This window comes from Ranitomeya imitator, chromosome 10, assembly GCF_032444005.1.
Source record: "Ranitomeya imitator isolate aRanImi1 chromosome 10, aRanImi1.pri, whole genome shotgun sequence".
NCBI lineage: Eukaryota > Metazoa > Chordata > Amphibia > Anura > Dendrobatidae > Ranitomeya > Ranitomeya imitator.
In genome coordinates, this window is record NC_091291.1 from 34431041 (window position 1) to 34457587 (window position 26547).

The 26547-nt window shown below is 41.1% G+C and overlaps 1 protein-coding gene across 9 annotated transcripts in view; it reads right to left on the reverse strand.

The window, feature by feature from the left end:
* PPFIA3 (PTPRF interacting protein alpha 3) overlaps positions 1-26547 on the reverse strand; it is a 127228-nt gene that overhangs the window by 24691 nt on the left and 75990 nt on the right. For 5 of the 9 annotated variants that reach the window (XM_069742281.1, XM_069742277.1, XM_069742284.1 and 2 more), the window contains 8 exons: positions 23270-23349; positions 20202-20349; positions 16553-16773; positions 16221-16443; positions 15587-15744; positions 10713-10870; positions 9890-9983; positions 283-364 (listed from right to left, as the gene is read on the reverse strand). In XM_069742281.1, coding sequence (XP_069598382.1) covers positions 283-364; positions 9890-9983; positions 10713-10870; positions 15587-15744; positions 16221-16443; positions 16553-16773; positions 20202-20349; positions 23270-23349 — 1164 coding nt within the window. The remainder of the gene's footprint in view (positions 1-282; positions 365-9889; positions 9984-10712; positions 10871-15586; positions 15745-16220; positions 16444-16552; positions 16774-20201; positions 20350-23269; positions 23350-26547) is intronic. The other 4 variants (XM_069742282.1, XM_069742283.1, XM_069742278.1 and 1 more) reach the window with 3 other exon arrangements.

Genomic DNA, 26547 nt, shown 5'->3' on the forward strand with positions numbered 1-26547 from the left:
ACGTGCTACCTGCAATCACCACTAGAGGGAGTTCTCTGCATACTGTTGTACACTGAACTGCATTAACCTCCTAACGCCCCCTGTTGGTAGCTGCAGGTAGTAAGAATGAGATCTATATACAAGAGATTTTGAGCTCTGTATGAGAAAAATAAAAGTTCAGATCAGGATAAAGATACATTAGAAAATTAATTTAATCTAATTTTGCACAAAAAATGACTTAATAATCCACGATGGGGAGATTCCCTTTAAGGCATATGCTCTGGATAAACTTTGGTACTATACCTCCAACCAAGAAACAACAGTGGGCCCATCCCAGGCAGCAAATGGAAGTCCTTGTCTACAGGCCTCTTCTAGAAGCTCATGCCTGAAAAAAAAAAAGCACAAACATTTAATAAAAGGTCCTGCTGTCATACAGTTTACAGTCAGGAGAGAACAGCAGCACGGTGTGGAACCCAGACAGCGGCCTAACCCAATATTATGGTCTCTTTTTGCTGCCAGTGTGGACCAGCTGCTGTTCCCCTCCTAAAAATTGGGCGATAGGATCCCACAATTTCACTCTAAAACTTTTCATCTCTTCTTTCTTGTCCATATTCTATCAGTTTATCCCAAGGAGCTCACTGATGGATTCTCTGTTAACTCGTTCAATAACCCATTATTAAGCTCCAGAACTGTTATATTACACGGAATACAAGATATAATAAGGCAGACGGAGGCAACGGGTCTTTAATAAAAGCCAAGCACAATGGACTCCCACTTGCTGGATTGTTGGGCGACCCACGGTTTTTCTGACGTTAACATGGCTGCGGTACAACTCGTGATCATCCACTCGGCACTTAAAGCGCTCAGCATTTCACACACACTTGTGACCGCAGTTATAAACAAGATGATATTTCGGCAGATGACAAGCGGTGAGTCACTGACGCAATTTACACCTGTTCAGACTGCATAATTTTCTGCTCCAATGTGTCTGTGCCACAAATAGAACACAGACCTAGATAAACTGGGAAAAACAACGGAGTCCGGAGACAGAGCCAAAACTGAGCGACGTTCCGCTATAGGGGTTCTAGAAAATATACAGGGTTTGCAGACTGAGTGGCGCTGTGCTATAGAGGTGATAGAAAATAGGCAGGATTTGCAGGCTGAGCTCCGCTATAGGAGTGATAGAAAATGTGCAAGGTTTGCAGACGGAGTGACGCTCCTCTATAGGGGTGATCAAAAATATGCAGAGTCTGCAGATTGAGCGATGCTTCGCTATAAAGGTGATTGAAAATATATAGGGTTTGCAGATTGAGTGTGCTCAGCTATAGGGGTGATAGAAACTATGCAGGGTTTGCCGAGTGAGCGATGCTCCGCTATAAAGGTGATAGAAACTATGCAGGATTTGCCGATTGAGCGATGCTCCGCTATAGGGGGATAGAAAATATGCAGGGTTTGCCGATTGAGTGATGCTTCACTATAGGTGTGATAGAAAATATGCAGGGTTTGCAGATTGAGCGATGCTCCACTATAGTGGTGATAGAAAATATGCAGGGTTTGCCGATTGAGCGATGCTCCGCTATAGGGGGATAGAAAATATGCAGGGTTTGCCGATTGAGTGATGCTTCACTATAGGTGTGATAGAAAATATGCAGGGTTTGCCGATTGAGCGATGCTCCACTATAGTGGTGATAGAAAATATGCAGGGTTTGCCGATTGAGCGATGCTCCGCTATAGGGAGATAGAAAATATGCAGGGTTTGCCGATTGAGTGATGCTTTGCTATAAAGGTGATTGAAAATATGCAGGGTTTGCCAATTGAGCGATGCTCCGCTATAGAGGTGATAGAAAATATGCAGGGTTTGCCAATTGAGCGATGCTCCGCTATAGAGGTGATAGAAAATATGCAGGGTTTGCCGATTGAGTGATGCTTCACTATAGGTGTGATAGAAAATATGCAGGGTTTGCCGATTGAGTGATGCTTCACTATAGGTGTGATAGAAAATATGCAGGGTTTGCAGATTGAGCGATGCTCCACTATAGTGGTGATAGAAAATATGCAGGGTTTGCCGATTGAGCGATGCTCCGCTATAGGGGGATAGAAAATATGCAGGGTTTGCCGATTGAGTGATGCTTTGCTATAAAGGTGATTGAAAATATGCAGGGTTTGCCAATTGAGCGATGCTCCGCTATAGAGGTGATAGAAAATATGCAGGGTTTGCCAATTGAGCGATGCTCCGCTATAGAGGTGATAGAAAATATGCAGGGTTTGCCGATTGAGTGATGCTCCGCTATAGAGGTGATAGAAAATATGCAGGGTTTGCCGATTGAGTGATGCTCCGCTATAGAGGTGATAGAAAATATGCAGGGTTTGCCAATTGAGCGATGCTCCGCTATAGAGGTGATAGAAAATATGCAGGGTTTGCCAATTGAGCGATGCTCCGCTATAGAGGTGATAGAAAATATGCAGGGTTTGCCGATTGAGTGATGCTCCGCTATAGAGGTGATAGAAAATATGCAGGGTTTGCAGATTGAGCGATGCTCCGCTATAGAGGTGATAGAAAATATGCAGGGTTTGCCGAATGAGTGATGCTCCACTATAGGGGTGATTGAAACTATACAGGGTTTGCAGACTGAGCGATGGTCCAATATAGGGGTTACAGAAAATATGCAGGGTTTTAAAGAGGAACAACAGAGGAATGGCACAACGTAAAATGCACAACCAGGCAATTTTTTCAATTTTTGCTTCTTTGCTTTTTTTTCTCTCTTCTTCCAAAATCCACGCCTATTTTATTTTTCCGTCCGATTCTAATTTTTCTGACCCCATTCCTTTTTACCATGCAACGTAATGAAAATCGGAAAGAAATTCCAAATGCTGTGAAATGGTGTAAAAAAAAACAAATAAAAAAAAAAAAAAACACAATTCGGCCATTATTTTTAGTTTTGTTTTTAAAGCGTTCGCAGTGTGATAAAAAAAAATGACCTGGAATCATGACTCTCCAGGTCACTGCGATTACAGGGACACCACACTAAAATAGTGGTGAAAAAAAAAAATCATAAATTTGTAAAAAAAATAAATAAAATTATAAAATAATCACATAGCGCCAACATATTCCGCAGCGCTTTACATTATAGAGGGGACTTGTACAGACAATAGACATTACAGCATAACAGAAATACAGTTCAAAACAGATACCAGGAGGAATGAGGGCCCTGCTGCTCGCAAGCTACAAACTATGAGGAAAAGGGGAGACACGAGAGGTGGATGGTAACAATTGCTTTAGTTATTCGGACCAGCCATAGTGTAAGGCTCAGGTGTTCATGTAAAGCTGCATGAACCAGTTAACTGCCTAAGTATGATACTAGGAACCCAATAATTTTTTTTTTTTTTGGAATGGGCCACACAGGGATAGTTAGGTTAATGCATTGAGGCGGTAGGCAAATTTGATTTGTGTTGCCATTTTCTGAAACCCATATCTTTTTTTTATATTTTTCTATCCACGCAGCTGTTTGAGGGCTTGTTGCTTGCGTGGCAAGTTAATGATTTGTTTTTTTTGTTTTTTTTAATGCAACATGGTGTACAGATGATGTTTTGATTGCATTTTTTAGAAGTGTGGCAACTAAAATCAGCATTTAGGGCATATCTGTCTGTCACTATCTGTCACTATCCCGTCGAGGTGCCCTGGGCTTATCTGACCCTGGACGGGATAGTACGTCATAGCCGATCGGCCGCGCTCACGGGGGGAGCGCGGCCGATCGCGGCTGGGTGTCAGCTGCTTATCGCAGCTGACATCCGGCACTATGTGCCAGGAGCGGTCACGGACCACCCCCGGCACATTAACCCCTGGCACACCGCGATCAAACATGATCGCGATGTGCCGGCGGTATAGGGAAGCTTCCCGCAGGGAGGGGGCTCCCTGCGGGCTTCCCTGAGCCCCCCGCAGCAACGCGATGTGATCGCGTTGCTGCGAGGGTCTCACCTCCCTCCCTGCTCCCTCCAGCCCCGGATCCAAGATGGCCGCGGATCCGGGTCCTGCAGGGAGGGAGGTGGCTTCACAGAGCTTGCTCAGAGCAGGCACTGTGAAGCCTGCAGCGCTGCATGTCAGATCAGTGATCTGACAGAGTGCTGTGCAAACTGTCAGATCACTGATCTGTGATGTCCCCCCCTGGGACAAAGTAAAAAAGTTAAAAAAAAATTTCCAAATGTGTAAAAAAAAATAAAAAAAAAATATTCCAAAATAACGAAAAAAAAAAAAATATTATTCCCATAAATACATTTCTTCATCTAAATAAAAAAAAAAACCTATAAAAGTACACATATTTAGTATCGCCGCGTCCGTAACGACCCGACCTATAAAACTGTCCCACTAGTTAACCCCTTCAGTAAACACCGTAAGAAAAAAAAACGAGGCAAAAAACAACGCTTTATTATCATACCGCCGAACAAAAAGTGGAATAACACGCGATCAAAAGGACAGCTATAAATAACCATGGTACCGCTGAAAGCGTCATATTGTCCTGCAAAAAACGAGCCGCCATACAGCATCATCAGCAAAAAAATAAAAAAATAAAAAAATTATTTTTTCTGTAAAATAGTTTTTATCGTATAAAAGCGCCAAACCATAAAAAAATGATATAAATGAGGTATCGATGTAAACGTACTGACCCGAAGAATAAAACTGCTTTATCAATTTTACCAAACGCGGAACGGTATAAACGCCTCCCCCAATAGAAATTCATGAATAGCTGGTTTTTGGTCATTCTTCCTCACAAAAATCGGAATAAAAAGCGATCAAAAAATGTCACGTGCCCGAAAATGTTTTCAATAAAAACGTCAACTCGTCCCGCAAAAAACAAGACCTCACATGACTCTGTGGACCAAAATATGGAAAAATTATAGCTCTCAAAATGTGGTATTGCAAAAAATATTTTTTGCAATAAAAAGGGTCTTTCAGTGTGTGATGGCTGCCAATCATAAAAATCCGCTAAAAAACTCGCTATAAAAGTAAATCAAACCCCCCTTCATCACCCCCTTAGTTAGGGAAAAATAAAAAAAAATGTATTTATTTCCATTTTCCCATTAGGGCTAGAGTTAGGGCTAGGGCTTGGATTAGGGTTAGGGCTAGGTTTAGGGCTAGGGTTAGGGCTAGGGTTAGGGCTAGGGTTAGGGTTGGGGCTAAAGTTAGGGTTAGGGTTTAGATTACATTTACAGTTGGGAATAGGGTTGGGATTAGGGTTAGGGGTGTGTCTGGGTTAGAGGTGTGGTTAGGGTTACCGTTGGAATTAGGGTTAGGGGTGTGTTTAGATTAGGGTTTCAGTTATAATTGGGGGGTTTCCACTGTTTAGGCACATCAAGGGCTCTCCAAACACGACATGGCGTCCGATCTCAATTCCAGCCAATTCTGCGTTGAAAAAGTAAAACAGTGCTCCTTCCCTTCCGAGCTATCCTGTGTGCCCAAACAGGGGTTTACCCTCACATATGGGGTATCAGCGTACTCAGGACAAATTGGACAACAACTTTTGTGGACCAATTTCTCCTGTTACCCTTGGGAAAAAACAAAACTGGGGGCTAAAAAATAATTTTTGTGGGAAAACAAAAAGATTTTTTATTTTCACGGCTCTGCGTTATAAACTGTAGTGAAACACTTGGGGGTTCAAAGTTCTCACAACACATCTAGATAAGTTCATTGAGGGGTCTAGTTTCCAATATGGGGTCACTTGTGGGGGGTTTCTACTGTTTAGGTACATTAGGGGCTTTGCAAACGCAATGTGACGCCTGCAGACCAATCCATCTAAGTCTGCATTCCAAATGATGCTCCTTCCCTTCCGAGCCCTCCCATGCGCCCAAACGGTGGTTCCCCCCCACATATCGGGTATCAGCGTACTCAGGACAAATTGGACAACAACATTTAGGGTCCAATTTCTCCTGTTACCCTAGGGAAAATACAAAACTGGGGGCTAAAAAATAATTTTTGTGGGAAAAAAATTTTGTTTTATTTTTATGGCTCTGAATTATAAACTTCTGTGAAGCCCTTGGTGGGTCAAAGTGCTCACCACACATCCAGATAAGTTCCTTAGGGGGTCTACTTTCCAAAATGGTGTCACTTGTGGGGGGTTTCAATGTTTAGGCACATCAGTGGCTCTCCAAACGCAACATGGCGTCCCATCTCAATTTCTGTCAATTTTGCATTGAAAAGTCAAACGGCGCTCCTTCCCTTCCGAGCTCTCCCATGTGCCCAAACAGTGGTTTACTGCCACATATGGGGTATCAGCGTACTCAGGACAAATTGGACAACAACTTTTGAGGTCCAATTTCTTCTCTTACCCTTGGAAAAATAAAAAATTGGGGGCAAAAATATAATTTTTGTGAAAAAATATGATTTTTTATTTTTACGGTTCTGCATTATAAACTTCTGTGAAGCACTTGGTGGGTCAAAGTGCTCACCACACATCCAGATAAGTTCCTTAGGGGGTCTACTTTCCAAAATGGTGTCACTTGTGGGGGGTTTCAATGTTTAGGCACATCAGTGGCTCTCCAAACGCAACATGGCGTCCCAACTTAATTCTTGTCAATTTTGCATTGAAAAGTCAAACGGCGCTCCTTCCCTTCCGAGCTCTCCCATGCGCCCAAACAGTGGTTTACTGCCACATATGGGCTATCAGCGTACTCAGGACAAATTGGACAACAACTTTTGGGGTCCATTTTCTCCTGTTACCCTTGGTAAAATAAAACAAATTGGAGCTGAAGTAATTTTTTTGTGTAAAAAAGTTAAATGTTCATTTTTATTTAAACATTCCAAAAATTCCTATTAAACACCTGAAGGGTTAATAAACTTCTTGAATGTGGTTTTGAGCACCTTGAGGGGTGCAGTTTTTAGAATGGTGTCACACTTGGGCATTTTCTATCATATAGACCCCTCAAAATGACTTCAAATGAGACGTGGTCCCTAAAAAAAAATGGTGTTGTAAAAATGAGAAATTGCTGGTCAACTTTTAACCCTTATAACTCCCTAACAAAAAAAAAATTTGGTTCCAAAATTATGCTGATGTAAAGGAGACATGTGGGAAATGTTACTTATTAAGTATTTTGTGTGACATATCTCTGTGATTTAATTGCATAAAAATTCAAAGTTTGAAAATTGCGAAATTTTCAAAATTTTCGCCAAATTTCCGTTTTTTTCACAAATAAACGCAGGTACTATCAAAGAAATTTTACCACTATCATGAAGTACAATATGTCACGAGAAAACAATGTCAGAATCACCAGGATCCGTTGAAGCGTTTCGGAGTTATAACCTCATAAAGGGACAGTGGTCAGAATTGTAAAAATTGGCCTGGTCATTGACGTGCAAACCACCCTTGGGGGTAAAGGGGTTAAAGGGGGCAAAGGGGAGAGGATTTAAAAATAATTTTTTTTTACAAGTATTTTTTTTTATTTTTCAATGTATTATTTTTTTATTTTTCAATGTATTTTTTTATTTTTCAATGTATTATTTTTTTATTTTTCAATGTATTTTTTTATTTTTCAAATTTTTTTATTTTTCAATGTATTTTTTTATTTTTCAATGTTTTTTTTTCAATGTATTTTTTTATTTTTTAATGTGATTTTTATTTTTCAATGTATTATTTTTTTTATTTTTCAATGTTTTTTTTTTCAATGTTTTTTTTTTATTTTTTAATGTGATTTTTATTTTTCAATGTATTATTTTTTTATTTTTCAATGTGATTTTTATTTTTCAATGTATTATTTTTTTATTTTTCAATGTATTTTATTTTTCAATGTATTATTTTTTTTATTTTTCAATGTTTTTTTTCAATGTATTTTTTTATTTTTTCTATTTTTTTATTTTTCAATGTATTTTTTTATTTTTCAATGTATTTTTAAATGTATTTTTTATTTTTCTATTTTTTTATTTTTCAATGTATTATTTTTTTATTTTTCAATGTATGTTTTTATTTTTTTATTTTTCAATGTATTTTTTTATTTTTCAATGTATTTTTTTATTTTTCAATGTATTTTTTTTTATTTTTCAATGTATTATTTTTTTTATTTTTCAATGTATTATTTTTTTATTTTTCAATGTGATTTTTTTATTTTTCAATGTATTATTTTTTTATTTTTCAATGTATTATTTTTTTATTTTTCAGTGTATTTTTTTATTTTTCAATGTTTTTTTTTCAATGTATTTTTTTATTTTTTAATGTGATTTTTATTTTTCAATGTATTTTTATTTTTCAATGTATTTTTTTATTTTTCAATGTATTTTTTTTATTTTTCAATGTTTTTTTATTTTTCAATGTATTATTTTTATTTTTCAATGTGATTTTTTTATTTTTCAATGTATTATTTTTTTATTTTTCAATGTATTTTTATTTTTCAATTTATTTTTTTATTTTTCAATGTATTTTTTTATTTTTCAATGTATTTTTTTATTTTTCAATGTATTTTTTTTATTTTTCAATGTTTTTTTATTTTTCAATGTATTTTTTAATGTATTTTTTATTTTTCAATGTGAATTTTTTTATTTTTCAATGTATTTTTTTTATTTTACAATTATTTTTTTATTTTTCAAAGTATTTTTTTTATTTCTCAATTTTTTTTTATTTTTCAATGTATTTTTTATTTTTCAATGTATTATTTTTATTTTGCAATGTATGTTTGTATTTTTTTATTTTTCAATGTATTTAAATGTATTTTTTTTATTTTTCAATGTATGTTTTTACTTTTTTATTTTTCAATGTATTTTTTTATCTATTTTTTTATTTTTCAATGTGATTTTTTTATTTTTCAATGTATTATTTTTTTTATTTTTCAATGTATTTTTTTATTTTTCAATGTATTTTTTTATTTTGCAATGTATGTTTGTATTTTTTTTATTTTTCAATGTATTATTCTTTTTATTTTTAATGTATTTTTTTATTTTTCAATGTATGTTTTTATTTTTCAATTATTTTTTTATTTTTCAAAGTATTTTTTTTATTTTTCAATGTATTTTTTCTTTTTCAATGTATTTTTTTATTTTACAATGTATGTTTGTATTTGTTTATTTTTCAATGTTTTTTATTTTTCAATGTATTTTTAATGTATTTTTTTATTTTTCAATGTATTATTCTTTTTATTTTTTAATGTATTTTTTTATTTTTCAATGTATGTTTTTATTTTTTTATTTTTCAATGTATTTTTTTATTTTTCAATGTATTATTTTTTTCCATGTATTTTTTTGATTTTTCAATGTATTATTTTTTTATTTTTCAGTGTATTTTTTTATTTTTCAATGTATTATTTTTTTCAATGTATTATTTTTTTCAATGTATTATTTTTTTATATAAAAAATAAAAAAACAGTTATTAAAAAAAGTACCGGTAGTTTAATTTTGCAAGGCTGATATCACATGCACATTATGTAACTAGTCACAGGGGCGGCACCTCTTCTAGGAACAGATGGTGCATGGAGAAGAGTCCCTAACAGCGAGACCCTCCTCTCTAATGCATAAGAATAATGTTTCATCAAACAACCCCTTTAAAGGGTATTCCTGTCTCCAAGATCCTATCCCACTAAGTAGTAGGTGTAATAATAATAATAGTATTAGCAAATACCTCCACTTAGAAATGTAGTATAGTTCTTCTGATTCCCCAGGTGCAGGGCATTGCAGCAGCTTGACTAACTGTCAATATATGAGTGGCCATAACCATGGATACCTCAGCTAGTGCAATGCCCTGCACATGAGGTAAGCGACATAGCTAATCAGAAGAACTATACTACATTTCTAATTGTAGGTATTTGCTAATATTATTATCATTACACCTACTATATATTGGGATAGGATCTTGGAGATGGGAATACCACTTTAATTACCGACCGGTATCATTTCGGAGAACGGTGTAATCTCACAGTACGAGCAGAGACGACTTACTTCTTCTTGTTTCTGCGGTCTTTGTCCACAGGTCCCGCCAGCTTGGACAAGCCCATCGGATCAGCGGGCGAGGTCTCTTCGGAGGGAGTGCCAGCTGCAAAAGTCAACGAGGGTGGAGACCGTGAACATTGCTGGGGAATAGGCGGCATCTTGCTCGAAAACCACATGGGATTCGGGGATGTGACGACAGCACGTTGCCCATGTACACGTCTGGCCAAATTGGACATTTTGCGCTCTTACGCCTTTTACACCCCGAGGGCGTCTTTATTACTATCAACTGAGTAATTTTCATACTCCGCTCTAAATATGTCCTATTTTTGCTGGATATTAAATAATATGGGAAATGGAGGTATATCCCACCCTGACCAGTTCAGAAAAACACAAGAGCGCCACCTAGCTTCTATCACAGGCACAGCGGTGTCCCAAGCCCCCTTAAGGTGCAAAGTCGCAACTGATGTGTATCGGGAGGGATCTGCTTTTGCAGAAACAAGGATTGGGCATGTTGAATTTAAACATGCCCGATCCTTTGTTTTCACGGGAGAAAAGCCATGGGTATCTGGCGGAAACGTACTCCTATCTCTATGAAGATCATGTGTATGGGGGGGCAGAAGGAATCGCTGTCTGCCGAACCGGTGGGTGTATGGGCGACTTATGTGTGACGGGAGAATATCAGAGCTTAAAAGAACGAGCTCAGTAAAGACCCTCAGTGAAAGGAAGCACAAAGTCAATGTGATGATGGTTGCCTAATGCAGCACACTGCAAAGTAGTGAAACTACGCCCCCATAGGACGCTGATGGGATAGCAAGAAAGCCAACACCCTTACCCAGAGATGAGGAATCTCGCCCCATCTGTCCCATACGTCCCTTCTCCTTCTTGCCGAACAAACGCCCAATGGAGGACTTGATGCTTTTCTTTTTAGCAGCTTTATGCAGGGAGTCCTGGCTGGTGCTGTTCGTGCCTCCAAGGCCATCCGCACCCAGGCTGCGAGAAGAAGAAAAAAAATCAGCATGGCTGAAAAATAATCCTTTCTAGCGTTCAGTCTTTTGCCTTCACCCTCTTCTTTATTGAATACTTTCAAATGAATACTCCTGTGGGGGATTTACTGGGTTCAGGAGATTTGTCAGACATGTCTAGACTGGCTGCGGGCCACCTGGGCTTTTAACAGGCTGCCGATTTCCGGTCAAGAGACTCGCGGCCGGTCCGGTCCGACCTTGTGGTCCATATTTGTAATAAATAAATAAATAATTAAATCAACTACAACTTTCCAATATCAATTCCTCAATATTTTCTCACTACCTCTGCTTGCTGTGACACAATACAAACCCTACATCCAAGATATCAAATTTTTCCCTAGTCATGTGATGGGCGCGAACAATCTGACTGTGCTGTGACCTGTGTGTCCATCAACAGAGCAGGATCAGATTTTTATCTACGTAAACATTGACAATTTTTTTTTTAATTAGAAGACAGCAAGCAGAGATATTAAAAAAAAATTTAAGGAGCTGAAATTAAGCCATGGAAAATTGTAGAAATTTTCATTATGCTAAAACATCATCGATGCATCAGACATCATCTGTGAACAGACCTGCTTTGTGTCTCCTGCGAAGCAAAGCAGAGCATTCTAATGACGAAAGGGGCAGCTTTAAAGAGAACCGGTCACTTACCATAAAACATAATTTTGCTACCTGGTGTGAAAGTCGCTGTTATCCTGAATCCGGCGATGTTTTCCTTTTTTTCCTGCGCCTCTCTGTTCCTGAGATATGGCCCTTTTTCACTGTGTATAAATCTTTAGCCAAAGGGGTATGGTCCTCAAGAACACGCCCACAGAAACATCAACGACACGCCCACTTGGTTAACAAGAGTAGATTTCTATACAGGTAAAAGGAGGCCGTATCTCCGGAACTGAGAGGCGTAGAAACAAAAGAAAAACATCGCCGGATTCAGGAGAACGGCGGCATTTAAACCAGGTAAAAAAAAACAAACAACCACCCACATTTATGACAATTTACAGGTCGTGGAAAAAGCTTAAGAACTTATACTTTAAAGAATGTTTTGTGCAGGAAAAACACAAAACTGTGCTGTAAAAGCTGCTCAGTGCCCAAGTAACCATGATAATGACGTTACCCACTGTACAAACAGCTTTACTTCTGCCTGATAAGTCACTACTTCATGGGGGAGGATGATGAATACGAGGAGCGAGGGACGTGCAGTGGCTCCAGGCCTCGCCACTCAATAAACCCATTTCATCGCTCTACTGAACCATGTGTGCACCTTTTAGCCCTTTCGCAGCCATAAGAAGTGGACAAGTGTCACAAATGATGGCAAAAATCATTTCTTAGTTTTATATTCTGTACTAAAAAGTGGGTGACAAACAATATGGCTGCCAGGGCAGCTCCTAAAAAAGTGGATTTCTAAATAATCTGCCATCCTGACCTGCAAATCTACCTAGTCATACAGCATTAAAGGGTTATTTCCGAAAAGTGAATAAGAATCTAGGTGGCACCAGATCTTCTATTGATAGAAGCGAATAAGAATCTAGCCGGCACCAGATCTTCTATTTAGAGAAGCGAATAATAATCTAGGTGGCACCAGATCTTCTATTTAGAGAAGCGAATAACAATCTAGTCGGCACCAGATCTTCTATTTAGAGAAGCGAATAAGAATCTAGTCGGCACCAGATCTTCTATTGAGAGAAGCGAATGAGAATCTAGTCGGCACCAGATCTTCTATTTAGAGAAGCGAATAATAATCTAGTCGGCACCAGATCTTCTATTGAGAGAAGTGAATAAGAATCTAGTCGGCACCAGATCTTCTATTGAGAGAAGCGAGTAAGAATCTAGTCGGCACCAGATCTTCTATTGAGAGAAGCAAATGAGAATCTAGTCGGCACCAGATCTTCTATTGAGAGAAGCGAATAAGAATCTAGGTGGCACCAGATCTTCTATTTAGAGAAGCGAGTAAGAATCTAGTCGGCACCAGATCTTCTATTGAGAGAAGCAAATGAGAATCTAGTCGGCACCAGATCTTCTATTGAGAGAAGCGAATAAGAATCTAGGTGGCACCAGATCTTCTATTTAGAGAAGCGAGTAAGAATCTAGTCGGCACCAGATCTTCTATTTAGAGAAGCGAGTAAGAATCTAGTCGGCACCAGATCTTCTATTGAGAGAAGTGAATAAGAGTCTAGGTGGCACCAGATCTTCTATTTAGAGAAGCGAATAAGAATCTAGTCGGCACCAGATCTTCTATTGAGAGAAGCAAATGAGAATCTAGTCGGCACCAGATCTTCTATTGAGAGAAGCGAATAAGAATCTAGGTGGCACCAGATCTTCTATTTAGAGAAGCGAGTAAGAATCTAGTCGGCACCAGATCTTCTATTTAGAGAAGCGAGTAAGAATCTAGTCGGCACCAGATCTTCTATTGAGAGAAGAGAGTAAGAATCTAGTCGGCACCAGATCTTCTATTGAGAGAAGTGAATAAGAGTCTAGGTGGCACCAGATCTTCTATTGAGAGAGGCGAATAAGAATCTAGGTGGCACCAGATCTTCTATTTAGAGATGTGAATAAGAGTCTAGCCGGCACCAGATCTTCTATTTAGAGAAGTGAATAAGAATCTAGTCGGCACCAGATCTTCTATTGAGAGAAGCAAATGAGAATCTAGTCGGCACCAGATCTTCTATTGAGAGAAGCGAATAAGAATCTAGGTGGCACCAGATCTTCGATTTAGAGAAGCGAGTAAGAATCTAGTCGGCACCAGATCTTCTATTTAGAGAAGCGAGTAAGAATCTAGTTGGCACCAGATCTTCTATTGAGAGAAGTGAATAACAGTCTAGGTGGCACCAGATCTTCTATTGAGAGAGGCGAATAAGAATCTAGGTGGCACCAGATCTTCTATTTAGAGAAGGGAATAAGAATCAAGTCAGCACCAGATCTTCTATTGAGAGAAGCGAATGAGAATCTAGTCGGCACCAGATCTTCTATTTAGAGAAGCGAATAAGAATCTAGTCGGCACCAGATATTCTATTTAGAGAAGTGAATACGAATCAAGTCGGCACCAGATCTTCTATTGAGAGAAGCGAATGAGAATCTAGTCGGCACCAGATCATCTAATTTAGAGAAGCGAATAATAATCTAGGTGGCACCAGATCTTCTATTTAGAGAAGTGAATAAGAATCTAGTCGGCACCAGATCTTCTATTTAGAGAAGTGAATAAGAATCTAGTCGGCACCAGATCTTCTATTGAGAGAAGCAAATGAGAATCTAGTCGGCACCTGATCTTCTATTTAGAGAAGCGAGTAAGAATCTAGTCGGCACCAGATCTTCTATTGAGAGAAGCAAGTAAGAGTCTAGGTGGCACCAGATCTTCTATTGAGAGAAGCGAATAAGAATCTAGGTGGCACCAGATCTTCTATTTAGAGAAGTGAATAAGAATCTAGTCGGCACCAGATCTTCTATTTAGAGAAGTGAATAAGAATCTAGTCGGCACCAGATCTTCTATTTAGAGAAGCGAATAAGAATCTAGGTGGCACCAGATCTTCTATTTAGAGATGTGAATAAGAATCTAGTCGGCACCAGATCTTCTATTTAGAGAAGTGAATAAGAATCTAGTCGGCACCAGATCTTCTATTTAGAGAAGCGAATAAGAATCTAGTCGGCACCAGATATTCTATTTAGAGAAGTGAATAAGAATCAAGTCGGCACCAGATCTTCTATTGAGAGAAGCGAATGAGAATCTAGTCGGCACCAGATCTTCTATTTAGAGAAGTGAATAAGAATCTAGGTGGCACCAGATCTTCTATTTAGAGAAGCGAATAACAATCTAGTCGGCACCAGATCTTCTATTTAGAGAAGTGAATAAGAATGTACTTCGCACCAGATCTTCTATTTAGAGAAGTGAATAAGAATCTAGTCGGCACCAGATCTTCTATTTAGAGAAGTGAATAAGAATCTAGTCGGCACCAGATCTTCTATTTAGAGAAGTGAATAAGAATGTACTTCGCACCAGATCTTCTATTTAGAGAAGTGAATAAGAATCTAGGTGGCACCAGATCTTCTATTTAGAGAAGTGAATAAGAATCTAGGTGGCACCAGATCTTCTATTTAGAGAAGTGAATAAGAATCTAGTCGGCACCAGATCTTCTATTTAGAGAAGCGAATAAGAATCTAGGTGGCACCAGATATTCTATTTAGAGAAGTGAATAAGAATCTAGTCGGCACCAGATCTTCTATTTAGAGAAGTGAATAAGAATCTAGTCGGCACCAGATCTTCTATTTAGAGAAGTGAATAAGAATGTACTTCGCACCAGATCTTCTATTTAGAGAAGTGAATAAGAATCTAGTCGGCACCAGATCTTCTATTTAGAGAAGTGAATAAGAATCTAGGTGGCACCAGATCTTCTATTTAGAGAAGTGAATAAGAATGTACTTCGCACCAGATCTTCTATTTAGAGAAGCGAATAAGAATCTAGTCAGCACCAGATCTTCTATTTAGAGAAGCGGATGAGAATCTAGTTGCCACTAGACATTCTACTGAATGTAGACACAAAGCGACTGTGGAGCTACAACCCCTATCCAACTATTGTCCTACAAAGTAAATATGGGTCGATTGCAGATGATGAAAATACGGCGCCTGTCTGTGCAGGCCGCGAGCTGCAGAAATGTACAAGAAGTATTCGAGACATAGCGTCCAACCACTCCTTACCTTGCTCTGGATTCTCGGCCGTCCTCCAAGGAGGTGGCCTGTAGGGCAAGAGCTTGGGTCATTCTTTCCAGGCGTACAGCGCGAGGAGTCAAAGGTGGGGTTGTCTCACATTGCATCAAGGCCTTCTCGTCTCGGTTTTCTTCTTTAGGGACGTGATTCTAAAGAGATACAATTAAAGGGGATGTCCACCATTAGGGACATTTTTTTTTCCTCACTTAACTGCATGTATTTGGTGCTAAAAACCATTTTTGCACTTGGGTTTCATTACAAATTTTGCACCCTTTGGCTTTTTACAGGCTGCAATTTCAACTTAAATGTGGTCTGTGGTCATAAATCAAGCGAGAAGAGCTCAGAAAAAGACAGATAAGAGATAAAAAGATAAATATTTGTAAGATCGAGCTCACTGGTGGATATTCAGTTAACTCATTCTGCAGCAAGAAACAGACAAATGCAACACAAAGGCTACAAAAGGCAAAGCGTGCTGAACTGACTCGTGGTAATTTGGAAAGAGGTTGGGGATATTGGAAATCTGATTATTTCGGGGTATTTGGGAGTGAGCAGAGATCACGATCATTCCGTGAAGGATTTTTAGTAATGTGTATGGTGAAAAAAAAAGAAAGAAAAAAGTGCTTACAAATTTCTCTCCCTCCCTGGCAGGGCTGTGAGGAGTGATGCGTGGAGTGGAGTGCCCGCTGCTGGGTGGAGAAGGACTGGCCAGTGTAGAGGTGGTGACGGATGTTGGGATGGAACTGGCAGAGCGATAACGTCCAAGGGACCCATCCAGGGTTCCACTGGTGACCCGGCTCTCGATCTCCTCAGCTCGCAGTTCGGTGGTCTCCTTCTCTTCTTGTATTAACCTGCAGAGAGTAAGCCGTGTCAGCGGGAAAGATAAGAAGAACGAGGGGATGCGGCGCGGAACGGTGCAAAACGGCACGGAACGGTGCGAAACGGCACGGCGCTGCTTACTTGATCTCCTTGTTGATGGCTTCCAGCTGCTCCTGTAACATGATCGCCAGCGTCTGCACATCCGTCTGGCCACTGGGAGACAGTAGGTCCGCCGAGCTGAAGATGGTCTCTCGGTCGTCTTCATCCGAGCCGTCCAAGTCGCCTTCAAATGCTTGGGCCACGTTGGCCAGCACGTTGGCCTGCTGCGCCCGCTCCCAGTCCTGCTCGTCCAGCGTTCGAATCTGCAGCGGAAAGGGTTAAATTAACAACGATTTGGGTCGTGAAAAGCCGCCTGATCTTGGGCTCGAAAAGAAGGGATGGCGTTTTTACTGGGCGGAAAATAATCGTTTGGAAAGAACGAACGACAGAAGCAGCAAATCAAATGAGAGGGAAGGAAGAGGAAGCCATTCGTCATCCCGCGGGTCAGCTTTAATCTCAGAGGCATGTTAAAGGAGAATGGTGCCAACGTACAATAAAAGACATTTACAGCAGCCCCCGTTTTTTTAAGGACAACCCCTTTAAATCTCCTTACAGGGGTTGTCCACCTTTCAGGAAAGTTTTACTTAAATACACGTTTTTGGAGGCCCAAAATAATTTTTTCAATTGGGTTTCATTAAAGTTTTTGCACCATTTGCCTTCTACAACCTCAGGGTAGAAGGAGTTAACTGAGAATGCGTCAGTGAGCTCAGCCATATTGAATGACAGGAGAGTTTGTATCTCTTTTATCTGTATTTTTCTGAGCTCCTCTTAGTTGATTTATGACCACAGACCGTATTAAAGTGCAATGTGTCGGCCTGCGAGAGCCAAACGGTGCAAAATGTTTTATGAAATCCAATTGCAAAAGTGATTTTTAGACCCAAATGCATGCACTTAAGTATTCAGAAAAAAAGTTTCTCCAAAAGTAGACACACACTATCAGTTTTGACCCCATATCTATTCTCTCTGCTTCTAGCTGCTGCTGTTTTTGCTGTGGTGCTGTTCCTTTGCAGAAATGAACCCTGTTGCCGTGATCACTGTGCACTGATTCGCTTAAAGGGGTTGGCCACTATGCATATTGCAGTGAGAAAAGGCAATGAACTGATGCTGCACAGTACCGCAAGGGCTGGAAGTGCTCAGTGCCTGTGCAAAGTGACCACCCCCGAGGAGCTTGTATATAAATTTGTATGCAGTGAGCTCCACCTAGTGGCGGCAGCAGGTAAAATTATTTCATGAAAAAGTCCCCATATTGCACCACACTCCATTTCTACTACCATATTGTATAAGAGTTGCTAGACGCTTCATATTAAAAGGTTTATTCCCACGCTTTGTCTTCAGGAGCACACCGCTCCCCTGCCTCGGGCTTCCCATTCACCAGGGAGCAGTGCGCTCCTGATCATTGACCAGTTCAGACCTTTGGCCTGAAATGTGCGCTCTCCCACGTTGCTAACAGAGGCACGAGCATTACAGACCTGATATTGGTCATATCCAGCTTCTGAGCAGCGCTTACAAGCTCTTTACAAAACCACTTGTAAGCATTGTGCTCCTGACAGACTGCAAAGGTGGCCGCCAAGCTAGGTGACGAGAATGGAGGGGATTTTTAATAAGTAGTAAAGTGCAAAGTTCCTTATTTTTCTAATTTTACCTACTCCGTATGCCGGTTATGAGTGCCGAGAGTTGAATTAAAGGGGTCATATAGATCCCTTTAATGCAACTCTCGGCACTCGTAATCGACGTACGGACTAATTAAGTCAATTCGTTTGAAAAGACTTAATATTATTTCCTATGGGAAAATAAAAGCCCCCCAGCGAGCGGCCGCTGTACAGCTGTTTCCTCTGAGCAGAGGAGGGTCCGGGGCCAACTACGGGACAGGATATATCTGTCAGCCACGCACCTTATTGGGAGCAGTACTAAAGAGAGTGGATTCCTGGCCAAGAATATGCACTGACGGACGCTTTCCTGTCCTCGGGGTTCATCTCATCTGTATCCAGCCCATACTAAGAATTCATGTATATAGTGCCCAATATACCAGGACATCAATGCCTACTACCCCATTAATGTGCGATTTACTCCTCCTGTTCTGCTGCAGTAATACGTGGCACAACGAGCAAGGATACTTACAGGAGGGCGAGTCCAGGGAAATGGCATGGAAACAAAGAAAGAGAATATTTACATCAAGGAGAACACCAAGAAATTCCTGTAAAATCAGATGGTGGGGACGGAAGGATCGGGCATGCTGGACTTCACTGCCCCATCCTTTCTGCTGAGAGGTGTCTGACAGTCGCTTACTCCTCTCTCCCCGTTGAACGAGGAGTTGGGAGGAATAGGCGCTGGTCAATAGCACCGGCCATTGAAGGACTATGGGCCCCATGCATTCTTACCATTAGGGGTATATTTATGGCATCTACGCCATAATGTATACTACATGTAAGCCTGGGGAAGAACGGGTTAAAATCCGCAGCAGGAAACAGAAATGCGGTTTATTTGTCAACGCGTTTCGAAGGATCACACTTCTTCATCAGGACGAACCTCCGAAACGCGTTGATGAATGAACCGCATTTCTGTTTCCTGCAGTGATGGAAGCTGCCACTGTCTCGCCAACGGGGGTCCTGATGGGTACGGGTGTAAGTGGAGAGGTGGTCGGGATTCCCAGTCATTTGTATGGGAATTCCAATGACCTGTTCACTGACCGATGCTCTCCATGGGACCCCACTCTAGAGATATTGGTGGGATCTGCATCTATTATATTAAAATGACACATCCTGTCATCATTTGCAAGACGGGAATAATTTTTAAAAGGAAATCTGTCAGGTTCTTGCTAAATATTTGGAGAGCAGCATGACGTAGGGACAGAGACCCCGATTCCAGAGATGTGTCACTTTCTAGGCTGCTTTTTGTACTTTTGACAGAATCCCTGTTTTCTCTCTAGCAGAGCTCGAATGCTAAGCTGTGTATAACCCCGCCCACAATCCTGATTGGCAGCTTCCTGTGTACACTGTCAGCAAGCTCCCAATCAGTGCTGGGGGTGGAGTTATGCAGATTAGCTGGACTACTTGGCATGTGAATCCTAGTCCTGCAGTGATAATCTCCTGCAGATAAAACACTGATTGCTTTAAAACTACTTAGCAAATGACACATCCTGGAATCAAAATCTCTGCCCCTACATTATAGCAAAAATCTGATGACAAATTCCCTTTAAATGCATTCTAAGCATAGAAATTCAGTTTTACATTATTTTTTTTTTACATTTTTCACATTTGCCTGGAGAGCGTCATTGTTCTCAAGTTATAACTGCACCATGAAGGTAAAAAGTGCCCATCGTTTCAATTTTTATTTCCTAAATCCATAGTGTAAATAAAAAGTGGCTTCGTAATATATTTTATAGGAGAAATCTGCTTCTTTCTCCTCCTGGACTGATCTGTCGTTCTCAGTTGATGTGTAAAATGTTTCTTCGGTGACGACAGACTTTCCCGTTGCTGAGATAGGAGATGACAGTTGGTGCTTTTAGCATTCTATGGAGGTGGGAGGAGCTGGAGGCGGAGACATAGTTCTCCATAGAACTTTATGAGCACCAACTGTCATCTCCTATCTCAAAGTCTATATTCACTGAAAACACATTTCAGCACGTGTGTGGACCCTCAACATTTTTTGCACCTCCTGATTGTCTATGGGGGGACCTTTTCAAAAACAGTACCTTGGTGGGATCATCTTTCAGTGCGGCCCAACGACCCTTTTTGGGCCGCCTAATCACGGCTGTACTGCTGTAGTGATCCATGTGGCTGCCCATGGGTAGAGTCGGTGCCTGGGAGTAGCGCAGCTCAAGGGCACTGCCGGGGAGAGACCTAGAAAACGGAAGGCGACAAAATGCTAAATATTGAGCACTGCTAACAATTGAAGCTAGCTTGCGGCTTTTTTGTTTTCCTGTCCTCGCTTCACGGACATGTACGGTACATGCAAAAACGTGATGCACATGCGTCAACCAGTCCATAACTGTAGATTTTACACAGTGATTAAGATGACAGACGAGAAGTGAAGCCCCTCTCGGGCTTCTATTTCGGGCCCCCTTTTCCCGCAGCTTCACACTGTCGTATCGGTCAATTGGAAATTTTTTGCAAAAATTGGAAATTGATGGAGTGTTGAGCGTGAAGCTGCCGGAAAGAAGCGGCTGACAGTGAAGACGGAAGGATGCGGGGCATTCCGGGGAACATGTGCCGATCCCCTTTAGTGACGTCCTCCGCTTGGTGACGGGAGGCCTAGAACATGTGGTTACACATCAAAGACATGGACACCAAAACACACAGGCCACAGACTCCGACATCTGCGCTCCCTCGTACTGGCCACATAATCGGACAAGCAAACTCGAGTTTATTCTATTTGTTTTATCGTCAAACGTTGGTGGAGTACACACTTACAAAATGCATAGCTGAAGTAGATACTTGTGGAGTGCGGTGGTATAAGGGAAAAGATAGAGTGCAGCAATAAATAGAAGGGTATATAAAAGACATGATACAGCAAAGAGAGGATACACTTAAAGGGGTATTCCGATCATAGACATCTATGGCATAGTCAAGGTATATATATATATATATATATATATATATATATATATATATATATATATATATCCCCTATCGGTACATTATACCAGGATAGGGACCTTATATAAGAAAGGATGACATTATACCAGGTTGGGGGACGTTATACCAGGTTGGGGGACGTTATACTAGGATGGGGGACATTATACCAGGATGGGGGACGTTATACCAGGTTGGGGGACGTTATACCAGGTTGGGGGACGTTATACTAGGATGGGGGACATTATACCAGGATGGGGGACGTTATACCAGGTTGGGGGATGTTATACCAGGATGGGGGACGTTATACTAGGATGGGGGACATTATACCAGGTTGGGGGACGTTATACTAGGATGGGGGACGTTATACCAGGTTGGGGGACGTTATACCAGGATGGGGGACGTTATACCAGGTTGGGGGACATTATACTAGGATGGGGGACGTTATACTAGGATGGGGGACGTTATACCAGGTTGGGGGACGTTATACCAGGATGGGGGACGTTATACCAGGATGGGGGACGTTATACCAGGATGGGGGACGTTATACCAGGTTGGGGGACGTTATACTAGGATGGGGGACGTTATACCAGGTTGGGGGACGTTATACCAGGATGGGGGACGTTATACCAGGTTGGGGGACATTATACTAGGATGGGGGACGTTATACTAGGATGGGGGACGTTATACCAGGTTGGGGGACGTTATACCAGGATGGGGGACGTTATACCAGGATGGGGGACGTTATACCAGGATGGGGGACGTTATACCAGGTTGGGGGACGTTATACCAGGATGGGGGACGTTATACCAGGTTGGGGGACGTTATACCAGGATGGGGGACGTTATACCAGGTTGGGGGACATTATACTAGGATGGGGGACGTTATACCAGGTTGGGGGACATTATACTAGGATGGGGGACGTTATACCAGGTTGGGGGACGTTATACCAGGATGGGGGACGTTATACCAGGTTGGGGGACATTATACTAGGATGGGGGACGTTATACCAGGATGGGGGACGTTATACCAGGATGGGGGACATTATACCAGGATGGGGGATGTTATACCAGGAGAGGGGCATTATAACAGATGGGGGATAATATACCAAGATGGGGGACGATTTATACCAGGATGAGGGACATTATACCAGGATAAGGGACATTATACCAGGATGAGGGACATTATACCAGGATGGGGACAAAAAAACTCAGTATTCAGGTTACATTGCCCTGTTGGCACTAAGTGACAAATAAGTGGGTTTTGGGTTGCAGTTTTGGCACTCTAAAATCTCTAAAATGTTCGCCATCACTGACTTATCCAATAAATGCAGCTCTGCTCCCTCTATTCAATTCTATGGGGATTACCGTAAATAAGCGAGTTGCTCTCATAGAAGTGAATAGAAGGAGATGCACACAGGCGTGGTAACGTCTTATATTCTTGACCTGGATGGCGCAGTCAATGACCACCTTACTGAGGATCCCCAGTTTGGAGAGTGTCCCAGAGGTGAAACCCGCCATAAATATCTCAGATCCCAATGTCCCTTTAAGAGTATGTCCATCTTTGCAACCATTAATATTCATCTAAAATAATACAAAAAGGAAATAACTTTACAAAGTAATCTCTTTAAAAATGTCAATTTGCAGCGTCAGCGCCTCTGCGGAGCCATGTGTTTCCATAGTTACAGACTACAAACAAGCCCTATGTGAGGTCAGACCCTGTGATTGTGTGTCATTCATTTACGTTTCCCTTCTTTTCTACCGTATGAATTTAAGGAGGCAATGGACTCCCCTTGACCTCCTCGATCCCTGTACCTGTTCTTAAAACAGCTAAATTATAAGGAAAAAAATGAATTTGGGTATTTAAAGGAGAACTCCAAAAAAGAAAAAAATTCGTTATTAAACAGTTTATATGTATGAATTAAACCAAAGGGGTGATCAGGATAACTGTACAGATCATAAATGACATAGTAACCCATAAGAAGGGACTTCGTGATCACCTAGAACAATCACCACTTCCCATTACCCAGCTTTATAACCACACTCCCGGTGGATACTCCAGGTAGTGCACTGTAGTAGACATATCTCTGCACTGTACTTTCTTTTATCATATACTTGTTGTAGTACAGATTTGGTCCTCTACATTACCGCTGAGCTTCTAGAACCATCCAAATGACAAAATGATTCACCTGGAGTATGTGGATGATGGTCGCCCTCGCAGCTGGTCGATCTCTAACTGCATGCGTTCAATCTCCGCCACGAGCTGCTCCTAGAGGAAGAAGATAGAAAAATCATTTAGTAAGTAAGATGATGGCGTCCGTACAGCACCAGTTTTATTAATGCACATATTGAGTATAAAAGGCAAATTATATCCAAAAAACATGACCGGAGCCATGATTTTACACGCGGACCATGGCTCAGTGTTAAAAAAAAAAGTTCACGTGAACTACCACATTGGTCAGTGTGTTATGCCAACGTACAGCCCATTGCGGACGGATTATACACGCTTCTGACTGAGCAATCACCCAGATCCGTCAGAATAATAAAGGCCCCACAGATCTCTAACGTCCCTCACTCGTCCTTCAATTTTGATAACACATGGTGACCAAAAGTTAAAAAGGCAAAGAAACCCATCTGTAAGGGCTTAGACTTGAAAATAAAAGAGGTTGCTTCATAACAGACAACCAATTTCAAAGACTGGCCACTAGGGCGATTAGCTGATCACCCCAGATACTGCTCAAAACACCCTTGGAAAATTGCGGATTGCCCCATGTCCTGCTCCTAACACCATCACCAAACAGCTAATCTTGCTCTCAAAACCCATGGCAAAAATCTGATCCCTCATGGTACTGCTCCCATAACCTATGGCATGTGGCTGATCACTCCTGGTCCTACTTCCAAAACCCACGGCAAACATCTGATTGTCCCTGGTCCTGCTCTCAAAACCCATGGCAAACATCTGATCGTCCATGGTACTGCTCCCAAAACCCATGGCAAACATCTGATCGTCCATGGTACTGCTCCCAAAACCCATGGCAAACATCTGATCGTCCCAGGTCCTGCTCTCAAAACCCATGGCAAACATCTGATCGTCCCAGGTCCTGCTCTCAAAACCCATGGCAAACATCTGATCGTCCCTGGTCCTGCTCTCAAAACCCATGGCAAACATCTGATCGCTCATGGTACTGCTCTCAAAACCCATGGCAAACATCTGATTGCCCATGGTACTGCTCCCAAAACCTATGGCAAACATCTGATTGTCCATGGTATTGCCCCCAAAATCCATGGCAAACATCTGATCGCCATGGTATTGCCCCCAAAATCCATGGCAAACATCTGATCGCCCATGGTATTGCTCCCAAAACTCATGGCAAATGGCTGATCACCCCTGATACTATTCCCAAGACTAATGGCAAACGGATGGTTCCCCCTGGTGCTACTCCCAATACCTTGGAAAATTGCAGATTGCCCCATGTCCTGCTCCTAACACCATCACCAAACAGCTAATCTTGCTCTCAAAACCCATGGCAAATATCTGATCCCTCATGGTACTGCTCCCATAACTCATGGCATATGGCTGATCACTCCTGGTCCTACTTCCAAAACCCATGGCAAACATCTGATCGTCCATGGTACTGCTCCCAAAACCCATGGCAAACATCTGATCGTCCCTGGTCCTGCTCTCAAAACCCATGGCAAACATCTGATCGTCCCTGGTCCTGCTCTCAAAACCCATGGCACACATCTGATCGTCCTAGGTCCTGCTCTCAAAACCCATGGCAAACATCTGATCGTCCTTGGTCCTGCTCTCAAAACCCATGGCAAACATCTGATCGTCCTTGGTCCTGCTCTCAAAACCCATGGCAAACATCTGATCGCCCATGGTACTGCTCTCAAAACCCATGGCAAACATCTAATTGCCCATGGTACTGCTCCCAAAAATATGGCAAACATCTGATCGTCCATGGTACTGCTCCCAAAACCCATGGCAAACATCTGATCGCCATGGTATTGCCCCCAAAACTCATGGCAAATGGCTGATCACCCCTGATACTATTCCCAAGACTAATGGCAAATGGATGGTTCCCCCTGGTGCTACTCCCAATACCAAAGGCTGATGGCGCCAGGTTTTACTTCCAGCACCCTTATCAAGCAGTCAATCAAGTCTGTTCTACTCCCAACAACCTTGAGAAATTGCTGACCACCCTAGGTCCTACTCCCAATACTCATGGCAAACCACTGATCGCCCCTAGTCCTGCACCCAGCACCCTTCGCAAAAAGCTAAAATCGCTCCTGGTCCTGATCCCAACACCCTTAGCAAACGGCTGATCGACCCTAGTTCTTCACCCAGCTCCCTTAGCAAACAGTTGATCGCCCCTGGTGTTGCTCTGAGCACTCTTGTCAAACAGTTGGGTCATCCAATATCCTGCTCACCTCATCTTTGGCAAACATCTGATCGTCCCTGGTCCTACTACCAACACCCCTGGAAAACACGTGATTACACTAGGTTCTGCTCCCACCACCTTGCTCTTTGGAGGGGAAGCCACAGAAGTCCATCTTCAGATCAGAAATAGTTCATAGAGAGCATCTCTCCATTCAGGCTGACAGAGGAGGGCGCCCTGCGCCAAGGATTCCCCACCCTCTCCACAACCTCCATATAATCTAATAGGGCCTATGGAAGGGGTTTCCTTCAATAATCAAAGCTAGATAACAATTGCACCACCATTTAACACAGGAATCCCCGTTCTTAAGATCAATGGGGGTCCCAGCACTTGGACCCCCTAGAGATCATGTATTTTTGAATTGTCTTGTGGATAGTTAATAAATATAGTTAGAGGGATGATCCCCTTTAAATAGGATTTTCCAACGATTAACTCTTTAATGACTGGCCCTGAACGGGCCTTAATGACCAATTTTTTTATTGTTAATTATTATTTTTATACCATTTTTGTCTCTCCACTTTTCATATTTTTTTTTAAACATATTTATATATATATATATATATATATATATATATATATATATATATATATATATATATATATATATATATATATTTTTTTTTTGTTTTTTTTTTTTTCAATGATGTGGCTTGTTTTTACGTGGGACAAATTGTAATACAGTGGGGCAAAAAAGTATTTAGTCAGTCAGCAATAGTGCAAGTTCCACCACTTAAAAAGATGAGAGGCGTCTGTAATTTACATCATAGGTAGACCTCAACTATGGGAGACAAACTGAGAAAAAAAAATCCAGAAAATCACATTGTCTGTTTTTTTATCATTTTTTTTGCATATTATGGTGGAAAATAAGTATTTGGTCAGAAACAAACAATTAAGATTTCTGGCTCTCACAGACCTGTAACTTCTTCTTTAAGAGTCTCCTCTTTCCTCCACTCATTACCTGTAGTAATGGCACCTGTTTAAACTTGTTATCAGTATAAAAAGACACCTGTGCACACCCTCAAACA